Source organism: Micropterus dolomieu, linkage group LG23 (genome assembly GCF_021292245.1).
Source record: "Micropterus dolomieu isolate WLL.071019.BEF.003 ecotype Adirondacks linkage group LG23, ASM2129224v1, whole genome shotgun sequence".
Taxonomy (NCBI): domain Eukaryota; kingdom Metazoa; phylum Chordata; class Actinopteri; order Centrarchiformes; family Centrarchidae; genus Micropterus; species Micropterus dolomieu.
Window position 1 is genome coordinate 30,001,006 of NC_060172.1, and position 14,974 is coordinate 30,015,979.

Here is a 14,974-nt window from a genome sequence, read left to right on the forward strand (position 1 = left end):
AAGCATTTACCTTGTTCTGTGCTCTCTCTCAACCCCTCCCCCCCTCAAACTGCAACTGCAATTGTGTGTCTGTCATCCGGTCAACTTGCATAGCTTGCATTTTATACATCATCTATTTATATAGTATATTGTAGACTCCAGTTAAGGAACTTTAAAAGCTCAAGTGTGAAGTAAAATATCTGTAACATGCCTGGTGCACATTAGAGGAATTACAAATCTTAAAACGTGGAATACCATGTATCAGATTACTTATTATTTTAATAGTAAAAAACTCTTACAACAGATGATTCTGTGAAGATGCAGGACCCCACACTTGGCGTTCACATAGACACATAGACACTTGTACTTGTGTGTGCCATATTTTGCACAGCAAAACAAAAAAGAAGAATCAATCTGTGGATGAACTCGTGGCTGAGAAGACTAAGTCAGCATGGGTTATACATTCTATAGTGCGAGCAAGTACACAACATACGGTTGGTGACGCTTCCCGGTCAGCTCACATCTCATTGGCTATTACGGGTTTCTGCTCAATATTTCGTTGCTGTTACCTTTCATATTACAGGAAATAATTAGGCGCATGATTAGTCTCATCAACATGAATCAATGATTCGATTGGGAACACCTCTGCGAATTCAGAAGGTGCAAAACAGACCCAGTATCTGCCCAATTATCTCTACGTCGGCCAGCATCAGGAACTCTCTACGATTCTCACACAACATAATCTGTGCACTCAGTTTGTCAAGCACTCCGCTTTCTACACATATGCTATCAAACCAAAAATATGTAATGTTAAATGAAGGACGTTCAAATACGAATGGCAGCACCTAATACTGCCAAGGAGCTTATAAGTGCTACAGTTCTGATCAATCAGGAATAGGGATGGGGATCGAGACCCGGTTCCAAAATTTCTCAAAACCCGAAAATCAATAAGGTTTGAGCTTATCGATACTGCTACCGAGACTTGCGGGTCCTATGATGTGACGTTATGTCTTGAGTGTCAAATCTGATTTAATTTGAAACTCAATGGATAAGGAAATCATCAGGCTGCAGTCTCTGCCTGCTCACTGTCGGCTCCTACCATAGACTGTATATTAAAAGGCTCCTACACACACGAACACACACACACAGCAGCAGCGGCAGCAGTGCCAGAGGCTGCGCCGTTGCGGTGGAATACGGTGAGTGTAAGTTAACGTTAGCTCCAAACTACTGTAGCGTTAGTTGATGACAGCTACGCTCGTTAATGTAAGTACGTGCAATAAAACCTTTGCAAGTAAAAAGACGATACTTGTCTGTAAGGTAATGTTAAACATGTAGAAAGGGTTAATTTAATCATCTCGGTCCTCAGTATCTCATCCTGTGTGTTTTATTACAAGCATAGCTAATGCTAGCTTGGCATTAGCCAAATGTTAAAAACAAGCCAAATAGAAAGCTGTCTGTCTGGAGCACAGACTGGTCTGTAGTCTTAAAAACTCAGCTGCTCCTCCTTCTACCTAGTAACGTTACCTGCAGCCAGCGAGAGAGGAGGAACTGATACAGGCTGATGTTGTTCTTTCTAAATGTCACTCACTACTTGTGATGTCAGATAAAGTTATTGAGTTACTTTGCTGTTGTAAACATTAATGTTGCTGCTCTAGAAACAACATTTAGCTGTATTTAAAATATTAAATTAAAAAAAACCAGGGAATTAATGTACTTCAATATGTTTATTTATCGTTATCTCATGTCAATATATAATGTATATATTGTAATATATAATGTTATCGCACATTGAATATTTTCCTCATACCATGCAGGCCTACCTCCCCATTGGGTCTGGTCTTGCCAAATAACCATCACTAAATAATAGTAAAGTATCGATAGTGGTATTGATAAAGAATCAGATCGTTAAGCAGTCTCAATAAGAGTGTCAATAAAAATTAACGATCCCCATCCCTAATCAGGAACCAGTATCACTTTAAGACTTGTCCTCGATATCCATCCGTACCTGGGAGTTGGCTGTCTGTAATCATTAAAAGTGGCTCTTGGATCCTGTTTATGTAATGACAACATGGTGCCCATTCTTTGTTGACAAAGGCTTCCTTTGCAAATAGTATTTAGTAAACAGAGTTTGACAAGCCAGATTTCCTTTCTTGTGCCAAATAGATGATTTGAGGAGGGAAAAGCTTTAGCTTATCAAATACTGTTAAGTCAGCACAGTATTTCACATACGAGTCCATAATGACATGTTACTGTGGATTTACTTTCTCTGCATCTATGGATGTTTTGTATAGTATACACAATAATATGCTGTGTCTACAAAACATGTTATCGATTAACACTCTTGACTAAACCAGTTACAAAACCCCCACCAAGAACCTTTTTATTAAATGTACAATATGTAGTTCACATTTAGAGTCTCCCGGAACGTCTAGCAATGGTGGGGTATCATACACAAAGTTTGTATTTTGTAAAGGCTACGAGATTTTATGATAAGAGCCATTTACAGGAGTTTTCCTATTTTTATTGTAGGCTGTCTTTCTGTTAAGAAAACATTTTACTTCATCCAACAGTGTTAGCCCCATAAGCAGATAATCAGACAGGTTGTCGACAAACCCAGAGTTATCAGAACTTTTTGAACTTTTTGGTGACAAAGGCAAATATAAAATGATTATCCTATCTTTGGATTGCAAACATCCATTACTTTCATTTAGTGGACACAGTATTGTGACATCCTCAGAAAATACATTTTCTCAAACACTATGTTTTGGAATGTAGATGATGATTATGATTAGCTATGTATGATTGTAGCACCATTGTTTCATTGTCTAAGGAAAGCTGTGAGCAAAATTTACAAACTGCCCAGAATGCTGATATGAGCTAAAGTAGGGCTGGACAATAAAACAATAACAATAATTATTGCGATTTAATGTTTTTCAATAACAATATAACAAATGTTCAATAAATATTCAATAAGTTTTTTATTTATTCACTTCACATTCACGAATTAGGACTTCATTCTTTTATTAAGATATTTTGGTGAGGAAAAAGCTCTGAAAAAGCTTTTACTTAATGTGTTAACAAAGATTTTATCATAAATGTTTTACCTCATATTTGTGAAGTGATCCACTGTTTGGCATCAAGTGTTGACCATAAAGAAGAGTTAAAACCACAATTAACAGGTTTCTTCAACTTTCACTCAGGAAAGTGAAAGTTCTGGGCAATTTGTAAATCAGCCTTTAAACTCGAAAGAAATAACGATTTGATACTTATCCTGATATTTATCTATCGAAATATATGAAACTTTTTATCGTGATGACATTATGGCCATATCGTCTAGTCCTAAGCTAAAGAAAAATAAATAATTCAGTTCCCTGAATGCCCAGAAAAGATGGGACTTGAAATCTGGCTGTACTATTATTAAATCCATATAAGTGTTGTTTGATAGAAAATGTAATTTGAGGGATACGCCTCTGCCATTACATCCCCACTGTTCGTTCATTTTGCCATGCTCTTTAAATATGACCTTACAAGGTTTGCAAGTTGCACTTTGAACTGTGCTTGTAACAAGCTGATATCTCGTGACAGGCTGGGGAGGATACAGATATGCTGAACACTTGACATTCTGCAGCCTAAATGTAAGATAATAAGGCGTGCATTTAGGGGGAAAAGGAAACTGCATTTCCAGAAACCATCTCAGCAGAACTGGCTCAGAGTGGAGATGGACAAGCTCCAGAAACCCATGCACCCCCCACCCCACACCCTTTATCTCTTTATCTAACTGTAGAGGCGGCCCTCTTGCTCCTCACCCCAGTGCTGGTCACATGTCCCCTACCAGTGTCACATGGTGGTGGAGGAGGCAGCACTGGGCAGGCCTGTTGTTTCAGTCCTGGTACACAATGGGTCCCTGGTTTCCTGTTGTGGAGCATTGCCATGAAGTGCTGCAAGCCTCAGCACATTACATAGCACATCCTTCCCTGCACTGCCTTGAACTGTACATGTGCGGGGCACACAGGTCTTTTTTTCTGCTGAGCAAAATGCTGCTTTCCTTAGAAGGAAGAGCATACAGGTTAAATCAACAGATGGGACTCCTTGGGGTCATTAGTAAAAGTTTAAATCTGGCAGCTGATTCCTTACCTCAGAGATCCAGTAGCAACAATCAGCTCAGTTTTATGGCTTTTAACGGGACTCTGTTTGACTTGGCGTCCTCACGAGAGAGTGCCCTCTGAGATGGATGTCTGCTATGGATCAGCAAATGCGCAAGAAAATATTATCATTTGGTCTGCATGATGTATCAGTTATTTGTATTGAGCAAGAGTTGCATAAACAGTGTTTTGGGATTTTGGAACCTATATTAAATGTAGGCCTGAGATTGCGGCATTTACTCAACTATGCTCATGCTAAAGAAAAATAATATTTTCAAATTATTTTATGTCAAAGTTAATGTTTTCACATTTTAGTCGTAGTACTTAGTTTCCCTTACATTGTTTCAGACACTAGGAAACATTGTTTAGTAATAAATCAGAACACGTACCAATAAACTATAATTTGTTTAAACGTTGTTTTGTTTTCTTAGTATTATAGTCACAGCAAACAAGAAACATGGTGGTGCTGTATTCGCTGGTATAAGCCTAGCCCCTAATTAAATATGTATGCGAGTTAACTCCATGTGGGGATGTTCATTGCCTTATTTTCCCATTCATTCTCATTTCCTGATGATGGTTGGGCTTTGCGTGTACTTAAGCTGATGTGTTTTGGTTCTTCTCTGCAGTGCACTTGATCACACTGTGAATGGAGCTCATTTCAGAATGTCCTGCCCTATGATCTGGGCTCCTGCTGTGCCCTCAAAGTGAATGTTTATTACACCAAGTCCATGTATGACATAGATCAGGGCTGTGACTGTTTGTACGCTTGGCCACTGTATTTTTTTTCTGGTGGCAAAGAAGAATGTGAAGGGTACTGTGTTACAGCAACTGACTTTATCTCTCATTGGCTTTTTGAATTTTATTATGTAGACCTTGATAACACGTACAAAAATATCAGTTAGGACATACTTTATCAGTAACTGTGGCATACAATATGTCAAGTAATTTCCGCAAAGCAGTAGTTTTTCATCATGCTGACTTGACTGTAAATCTTCAATAAAACATCCAGTGAGTTAGCAATAAATGTTACTCATTTCCTGCCACTATCTTTACAAAATGTTCATGTCACCTAGCTGGGTGGAGGTTTAAGTGAGGCTCACATAGTTTTACTTATTTGTGTGGCACTTTTGCTTTCTCTGGTGCAAACATTTTGCCTTGTGGAGACACTAATTTGGGACATGCCCTACTGTAATGGCAGGTCATTGAAGGTGCAGTTCTGGAAATGATTAGAATGGAGTGGGGCAGAGAGGTGGAGTTAATGGTTTGTCAAGGCACTAATGATAGTAATACCTTGTAATAGTGAGTCACTAGGCCTGTTGCTTGCAATTTGTTGCTGCCATTGGACTGGCTCGCTGTTCTAGTCTTGGCAACATTAGCATTCAGGTACTCGTATAGTGATTATTCCTACTGTCCTATTTTCTCTCTATTAAGTTTTATTCCATATACTTTCCTCATCCTTTCAAAGTTTTAGACATTGCTTCTTCTTGTTTTCATTAGTATTTCCTTTATAAACTATTAAACTCACTCACCAGATTAGTTTCTTGATTTTCATGCTAGAATGTACATGATACTTTCCTTCTCACTCCCTTAGATTGCTATCCAGTCTCTCTTGTGCTCTCCTCTCACTACTGAGTTTCAAAGTAGCCGTTGACGTATTGAAAGGTTTTGGGCTAGCATCTGCCCGTAAAAGCTTGTGCTAACAGCTAAGCTAAAAGCAGCAGCACCAAGGCAATGGCAGGCTAGACTAAATGATTTTCCATATTGGTAGTAACTCCACTGGTTTGACCTGCTTTCACCCAAATTCCTGCTCATTGATATCACAGCAGTGTTAGCCCACAGCAGTGTTTTACTATGACGTTTCCATAGTAAACAGACAGTAGTACCATATTTATTGTGATTAGGCTGCGTTGCTCTTTCCTGTTTTACGAATGCTTTTCATGTGAATCAAAGGGCTTCCTGCTGATCCCAGAATAGATGGCAGATGGTAGAGAGTGAGCACGTAAATCTGTCTAGAAAACTATTGTGTAATAAGAAAGGATGACCCTCCTCTTGTGCTGAAGACGTAAATAGGGTTCAGAGATTAGAGAGATGATTTAAAGAAATTCAGACAATTAGATCATGTTTAGCAAGTCCATTTCAAGGAAGACGACAGTTTTTACAGTGTTTTGATAGAGCAAACTAGAGCTTAAAGATATGCAAAAAAAATTTTTTTTAAATGAAATTGCGATTATTTGAACAGATGTTGCGAGATGAGTTACGATTTTATTGGGAATGGTAGTTTGTGCGTTTTGTGATTATGAACATGATTTGTAGGACGGGGCACAATGCTACATTTAAAATGGTATTGCTGTGACACATTTTATCTTTATCAAGAAATTGAAGCTTCTGTGATTTGGATATTGCATTGTGATTAGGATGATATTTCGATTAATTGTCCAACCCTAGGGCAAACTATTGCTACTCATTACTTAAAGCAGATTTTTTTTCAGTGTCAAGGAACAAGTATATTCTCCCTGCAGGCTCTTTTCCCTTTGTCTGGTGTTTGAATAAACAAGGCTCCCGGACTGGACAATGGCTGTGATAAGAGGCATGGGAGTTACAATGACGTTACTGTATGATGTCACCCACTATGGCGAAAGCTTGCTCCCGACCAGTTTTCAGTTCTTTCCTCATAGCCAGTAGTAACACTTGTTCTGTAAGGTAATTTATCGCAATGTCATTGAGAGGGAACCATTCTTTTACACTAGTGAAAGAATGTGGGTGGGGCAGGGCTGGGGGTAGAGGGTGTGTCCTGTCATTGATAAAAGGGTTTTGTTGAGCAATTCCTGAAACTGTGGTTTGTGTTTGCTGACTCTAGGACTCAGTTATGCCAAATTGCTGACAGTGGAGCTACACATATTAGCAAGCCTTGAAATGAGCACTGGTCACCAAACATGTGTAAAATGTATCTGTGGCTGGTTAGGCTAGTAGACCCAATTAGTTTCACAAAACTACTTGACATTTGGAAAAATTAAATTAGAGGGCTACAAATTATGCTTCTTGGCTCTATAGCTGGTCATTAATACCTCTCATTAAATTACAGAACACAGGTCATTCAAATGTAAATTTAACATTTCGATGTTTAGCTAATGCCATTAGCTAAAGTCTTTATATAATTTTATTATAGAGTTATCAGTTATTCATGACCATGGGGAGACATCCAAGTTCAGCTGCGTATTATAGAGATGTTTTGTCAGATTTGGTCTCAATTTAGATTTCTGCAGCTGTAAACACAACTTAATGCTGCTGTGTTGCTGTAATAATAATTTAAACAAGTTGATAATTCCCTGTTAAAAAAACACCCTCCTTGCAGTCTTGATGGGAGGACATTTTACTGGTAGCTAACTATTGAGAGGCAAATACTTAATGACAGCAAAGTGTCTCCAACTAAATAAATGTATTCATGCAGATTTATTCCTTTTTTTTGTGTAAATAAATGTTCAAGGTATAATCATATGACTTGTGATTGAGTCTGGTAAGCCCTATGGCAAATGGACATTATGTCACAACAAAGGTGCAAATAATTGACCACAACAAAATCGTCTAAAGATTTATCTGCAGAGCCACTGTGTCTGATCAGAAAATTATGATCCAAATAGCTTCACGTAATTACACATGTAACATTTGTACAACTGTGATGTATTGCTGATACGCTGTGAAAGTAGAGGAAGTTGCAACAGCAAAGCATGGCCTATAGGAAATGTTTTCAGTAGTTTCATTTCCTTCAGGTTTACTTAACAACTGCGTTGCTACTTGCATTTTGTTCGCAGGAAGACACTGAAATTCTGCATTTTGTCACTTACCATGTCTTTATTGTAGTAGAATTTGATTTGCATGATAGATGGTCTTGACACTCCTGCCCAGAGCTGTTTTGGCACTGCCCTCAGTAGGTAGTGCTGTGTCAGGGTTAGTGTGAGGCAGGCATGATGCCCTGTTTCCAGCCTTGGCAGTAAGCTGCAGAGCTTGGTGGTGTCATAAGCTGCAAAGCATTTCAGACATAGCCTCAGGCTTTTGTTTTTATGCAGTTTTAGGATTTGAATTAGCGCTTCATATGAGTTAGCTTAACATCATGATCTTTTATCACCGGTGATTGTCAGGCCAGGTGTTGCCATGTTGGCCTTGACAAACTATATCTTAACTAAATTCAAGAAGTTGCAAGAAGTCGGACCTTGCTAAACTGCAGTGAGACTGCAGTGAGACTACAGTGTTGTGTAATATAGTTGTGGTTTCCTATTTGGCCCATGCCTTGAGATCTTGGCTTTGGATTAGCCCTCCACCCAGCCCAGCTCTGTACCACTCTAGCTCCATGTGTCCAAAGAGTTGCTACTCAATGTCAGGCTTGATGACCTCATTGGCTGGCTGTGGTAGTGCAAAGCAGCTGAGCAGAATCAAAGCCTTCTTGTTGGACACTGTTGCTGCACCAGGTGTTTTAATTCACTTAACTGTTAAAAAAACCATTATTACGGTACACAGTGTTAACTAAGTAACTGGGGCTCTCGAGCTCCCTGACACTTGAAAGTCACATCCTGCTGTCTTTTCTTTCTTTCTTTTTATTTTTCCATATGGCTGCTAGAGGGTGACATGAGAGGATTTTCACTCATCTCGCCTCGCCCCCCCCCCCCCCCCCCCCCCCCCCCCCCCCCCAAAAAAAAAAATAATTCTGTCTTGTCCCAATCCTCGAAGAATGACTCCCATACCAGAGTAAAATAATTCAGAAAATAGTGTTTATTCATATTAGAAATGCATATTTATATATAAAAACGGACATCTGAATCCCGTACTACCCAATTCAGTTTAATTTTTGTCCTGTCCCAGTCCTGTGATAAATAGTGAAATTGACTCCCATCATGTGGGAATTCCACCGGAATCCTGAAAAAAAAGTCAGCCTCTAATGGCTGCCTGGGCATCTCTTGGGAAATACTATACCTGTTTGCAGTGAAATTAAAATAAACTATTACTACCTCTTCTCAGCAGCCTGGAGATGAGATTGTGGCAGGAAGAATGTGATGTCAATGTTGTCATTAATTTTCTTTGCAAATGATATTTAACTGTTATCTTTTGCAGGCCACTTCTGTTCAGCCTAACATGCCCCCCATTTTTTCTTTTAGCTCCAAAACTTAGGGATCAATCCCGCCAACATAGGCTTCAGCACCCTAACCATGGAGTCCGATAAGTTCATCTGTATCCGGGAGAAGGTGGGCGAGCAGACACAGGTGGTGATCATTGATATGGCTGACCCCAACACACCTATCCGCAGGCCCATCTCAGCCGACAGCGCCATCATGAATCCAGCCAGCAAGGTCATTGCACTTAAAGGTAAGGCAGTGTATTGGCATTGCAGAGGCCACATTTCTCTAAATCAGTGTAGGAATTAGCACAGAAAAGAGAGCGAGAACTACTTTATATTACTTCAGTGTTGTATTTTAACTAACCCCCTGTAAGGGACCTGCAGCATTCAGTTCTGACATGTTTGGTCAATATAGTGACATTATCCATTTAATAATTAAGAGTATTTCAAAATTATTTTCATCTGTTTATGCCCATATACATCCAGCTACCTTAGTTTTCTGCCTATGAAGTAGGTTTTATTGGCCAACATGTATTGTTTTTTTCCAAACATTTGTCCTGTAAATATTCAAAATGGCATATTTTTATTTTTTTGTCCAACATCCATGATTGCTTTGACTTTTTTGTTGTTTTTGTTTTTGTCTTTTCTATGTTCTTTTTTTTTTTCTTTACTGCTTTCTTATGTGTTTGCAGACGGTGAGTTGAAATTTAACTACTTCATTGTGGAAGTAAAATCCTGTTTTCAAGACCGTTTTTATGAAATTATCCAAACTTATCCCATTCAGTATTGCCCTCTTCAGTAAACAAATGAAGAGTACAGACTATATTGGTTTATAGCTGACATGACTATATCTACCATTGTGTACCATTGGATCATTTAAACCCTGGTTTTGGTACATTTCTCTTTAAACCTGTAAGTTAATGGCCTAGCCTTTAATATTTTTCATATTTCTTAACCCATTTCTGGATGATTCTGTGGACCTGTGATCCATATCTAGGCCATTGGAAATATTTCTTTGTAAACAGGATTTAGCTTTCACAGCCTTATAGCTTGCTGGCATTCCATCATTTTTATTACATGTACAAGTGATTAAGAACCTGTTTTACATGTGATAATGGTCATTTTAATTCACATTTCTTCTCAATTTCCATTTGAAATCCATGTCTTCTTCCATCTGTGTGATGTGGTAATTACCCAAACCTGTTGTTTCACTTGTTTCCCGCTGTGTTTAATATTTGTTATTTAATTTAGCAACTTTTGACAAACTCGTGGTTCTCTATACCAAGGGCTGAAGATTAGTATTACCAGACAGCCTAGACTTAAAGCGCTGACTTGCAACTGTGTGGGAAGTCTCGTGGCATCTGACCGCAGGACTGGTTTGATTTCACATGTTCCTGGTGGGACATTGTTCTATCATAAGTAGCTCCAGATGAGGAATGAAATGAGTCAAGAAGAGACTTTAAAAAATAACCTGTGAGGCTTGCTCGTCAGGGTGTGAGAAGTAGAGTTAAGGAGCACTTTCTCTTCAGCAGATCCATAAGCCTAACCGCCTTGTGTGTCCATCTGTGTTCAGCTCTTGGCCTTGGCTCTGTCCAGCTATTAAAATTACACTTTATGAGCCAAACAGCTTGTCTTAGGATGTTTTGCTGAACTATCTCTCTGTGGTCACAGTATTATGCTATGAAATGAGTGGATGTCTAAGGCCCCCTGGTCATACAGGTTTTCTTCTAAAATGATTTTGATCAGTTTAAATGATCCTTAGGGCGTTGACATGACCAAATTATTAACCCCTGCTCATTGTACTTGTCAAATAGTGTAAAATACTAACTAGTCACCTAGTGAACATCAGTTAGTGTTAATGTTATACATTGCGGAGTGAGGAGGTAATAACAGGTTGATTGTCCTTTTTGTTTGGTTAATGCAGTGGTGTCGATGGTAGAAGAACTTTGTAGGTTTGACAGTTTGTGTAAAACTGGCCCTCCTCACTTTAACATCCTTTCTTTGCTGACTGTTTTCCCTAAAGGACAACGTACAGTTATAAATTGTGTGCGGAGCTTTTCTTGAGTTGTAGCTCATTGCTGATAAACATGTGACATACAGACAAGAGCAGGAGTGACCATTCTCAAAATAATTATATCTCTTATAATGCTCCCTGGATACATGTTACACAGCAAACACATAAGGATTGTCGAAAAGCTGCAAAGAAAAAGACCACCACAATAAGCAGTAAACGGGGTCGTCCTGTGATTAGGACAGCTCAGATAATTCTTCCCGCAAAAAACAAACGAGAAAAAATGGGACAAAAATCATGAGTAAAAATAACGAGTCCTACAAATGCAGAAACATTTCAGCAGCTCACATTCCTCATCAGCCACAGCACACATGAGTTGTGTGATTATGGAGGATATGTAGTGACTGTGAAATGGAACAGTTACAGTAGGTCAGCAGTGTGTGCAGAGCTCCAGATCCATGTTGGCCCAAGCTGTAGTCCCTGGCTTTTCCTCACTAGTTTTTTCAGTGTATGGTCAGTGTAGACCTTTCCTCCCTCTTTTTCCACCCCCACTGTCTTCCCTGCTCAGTCTACCATAATGATGCTTCTCAGCCGACCTTGTCATGTGACACAGTATCGAGCCTTAACCTTTTCATGTAACCATGTCTGAAGGACGGACACAATGCGCTCACACCTCCAACAGCTGATCATGATTCACTTAAAAATTCCCTTGCTCGCTCTGAAATTTGGCTGCTGCTGCAAGTGGTCCAATCGAGACGCCGCTTTTTGTACCCTGATCCCTTGGCTTAGTGATGGCAAAATGATCTTGACGGTTGTGCTAACGCATTGGTCTTTGCTTTTTCTCACATTGTTGATGAGTACTGAATAATGAGCAAACAAGGAAGTCACACTGCTTCTTAATAAAGCTTTAGCTCTCTAAATTAACCCTAACTTAAAAAAAACAAGAAATGCAGGTGAGTAAACCTTTTCTGATCTGTTATCAGGACATCGCAGGACATTTAACTTCAATTTTAGACAAACAACTATAATCATTATTGGAATCCTTTCCTGCAACTCTTGTCTAAAAGTCTCTTAATTGCTTAAAACATGCCCTCTTCCCTTTTAATTGTGCATCCACGTATGTGTTTAACTGTCGTATCACCGTTATATACGTATTTGACTCAGATGCAGATGTGTTTGCCTTTTTTGTGAGTTGTTTTGTTTCTTGCTTCCACCCTCTGTCTTCTTTGTTTCTGGATGAAGGCTGTTCATTTGATGGGGTGGGCCACGTAGTCGGACATAACAATACATGACATATACTCAATACATTTATTAAACAATCTTTTAAGAGTTGAAGCATTGTCTTAATTACTCTGTATTCTTAATTTAGATTATACTATTTTGCTAAGAAAGAGGTAAACATATATTCAGTCATCTCACAGACCGCAAGGAGCACTTATAACCTTTTTTGTCTTTTTTTTTTTTTTTTTTTGCTCACTGGATTGTTTCGTTAAGCACATTGAAAATAACTAAGAGTTGCCTTAACTCTTCCTCTTTATGTGCTTGAACTGCACATAAATTGACACAATGACATCTTGTGTAGCCTCTCAGGAGGGCAAAATTTTATTCACTTTCCTTTCTTTCCATGCCTAGTTGTCTCACTACACTTCAGATATGACACAATTTCCGACTACAGCATGTATGGCATCCCCTTTCTATCAGTCATGGTGTCGTTGCTTGATGACCTCTGTCCCATGACTACCAATATTTCAAATTTGAATCCCTCTTTTCTATTGAAATTTGGTGTTTCTTTTCCAATGAGTGTGTGTGTGTGTGTGTGTGGACACACTGTTGTCAAATAATAGAACTTTCTTCTGGGGCCTGGCTCGCGCCCCTTTTTCCACCCCTCTAGCTGCCAAAACCCTTCAGATCTTCAACATTGAGATGAAGAGCAAGATGAAAGCGCACACCATGACGGACGATGTTACCTTCTGGAAGTGGATCTCCCTTAACACAGTTGCACTTGTGACTGATAATGCCGTTTACCACTGGAGCATGGAGGGTGACTCACAGCCTGTGAAAGTCTTCGACCGCCACTCCAGCCTGGCAGGCTGCCAGATCATCAACTACCGCACTGACGCCAAGCAGAAATGGCTCCTGCTCATCGGCATCTCAGCCCAGGTGATTTTCTGCTCATGTCATCTTGGTTTAACACAGTGGTGTAGAACAGAAACGTCTGAAACATGTGTTCATCACAGAGAATAAACAGTAGAAAGACTGTTTGCATTCATAGGTAACAATAGATGCACAGTAGCTTTGCCTTTTAGCATGAGTTAGCCACTCAGTTTGTTTTGTAAATGTATTTATGTGTATTGTTTTGCCTTTTTCAGCAAAATCGGGTGGTGGGAGCCATGCAGCTCTACTCTGTTGACAGAAAGGTTTCACAGCCCATCGAAGGCCATGCTGCCAGCTTCGCCCAGTTCAAGATGGAGGGGAATACAGAGGAGTCGACTTTGTTCTGCTTCGCTGTCAGAGGCCAGGCTGGAGGGAAGGTGAGTGATGCTAATAATATAATGGGGGATTAAATGTCATTGGCATTCTTTTAGTAAAACTTCTGAGTCTGTTTCTCACACATGTTTTTCTTTATTGACGCAGTTGCACATCATTGAAGTGGGGACCCCACCAACTGGCAACCAGCCATTTCCAAAGAAAGCAGTGGATGTGTTCTTCCCCCCAGAAGCCCAGAACGACTTCCCTGTGGCCATGCAGGTGTGGTGCACACTTCCATAATTGACCACCTGGGTCACTTTTTCAAAAAGGCAGCTGTATTTTATATCAAATATATATTGTCTGTATTTTTGCCCCATACGGTGTACAACCATAGACTGTATATAAGAAGTGGAAGTAGTCATCGTGACGTCATCTGTTGGTTTGTGGACTGCCGTTTTGAAGCCTCGAGTTTGGCCGATAGGGTGGCACGATGTTGAGTTTTTGCAACCAGCGGCACTGGACATGACAATATTTGGACGAGATGGTGGAGCAAACGGCCGTGTGTGGAACTAGCTAGCTTGCTTAGCTAGGTACATCTGTAATTCACGTTAACTGTCATTTCAACAATTTTGTCTAGCAAACAACAGTCTTAAAACTAAATGTACTCACCAGAGAAAGTCAACAGCCAACTCCTAATATGCTTTTTCAACAGCGCTTGTTAAATTTACACAGTGCCGTAGGTACGAGTCACTCTAGCCTGACTGACAGCTCACCATGGTAAGAACTTTACAATCACAGATAATCCCGCCCTGAAGCATATTCTGCTTTATGGTCTATTTTCCCCTAAATGGGACCGTAATTTACTAAATGAAAATCATGCTGTATTGAAGAAGACATGAAACTAGTGATTGAGACCATAAACTCATTAGTAAAGTGTTTACTGAGGTAATAAATCAGCTGAGAAGTAGGGTCACTTTACCATTATTTCTAATGGAACTGGTCGTCTTTTTGCAACCAGTCTGGTCTGTTGCATTTACAGACTGTAAATTTGGAATTTGGACGGGTCATTACACATTCAAATGAAGTGTGAACGTCAAATAGTAACTGCCCTTGTTCATACAAAGTGAAATCATTTGGCTTATAAAGCAAAATTCTCTCTCTATATATCTATCTATCTATCGTTTTTGTTTGTTTTTTTCCCCCACAGATAAGCTCCAAGCAAGATGTGGTTTTCCTTATTACCAAATATGGCTACATTCACTTATA

At 39.5% G+C, this 14,974-nt stretch overlaps 1 protein-coding gene across 2 annotated transcripts in view; it reads left to right on the forward strand.

The window, feature by feature from the left end:
- cltca (clathrin, heavy chain a (Hc)) overlaps positions 1–14,974 on the forward strand; it is a 41,155-nt gene that overhangs the window by 2,884 nt on the left and 23,297 nt on the right. Inside the window, exons 2-6 of one of the 2 annotated variants that reach the window (XM_046038809.1) lie at positions 9,269–9,476; positions 9,921–9,923; positions 13,131–13,399; positions 13,609–13,770; positions 13,874–13,987. In XM_046038809.1, coding sequence (XP_045894765.1) covers positions 9,269–9,476; positions 9,921–9,923; positions 13,131–13,399; positions 13,609–13,770; positions 13,874–13,987 — 756 coding nt within the window. The remainder of the gene's footprint in view (positions 1–9,268; positions 9,477–9,920; positions 9,924–13,130; positions 13,400–13,608; positions 13,771–13,873; positions 13,988–14,974) is intronic. The other variant, XM_046038810.1, reaches the window with a different exon arrangement.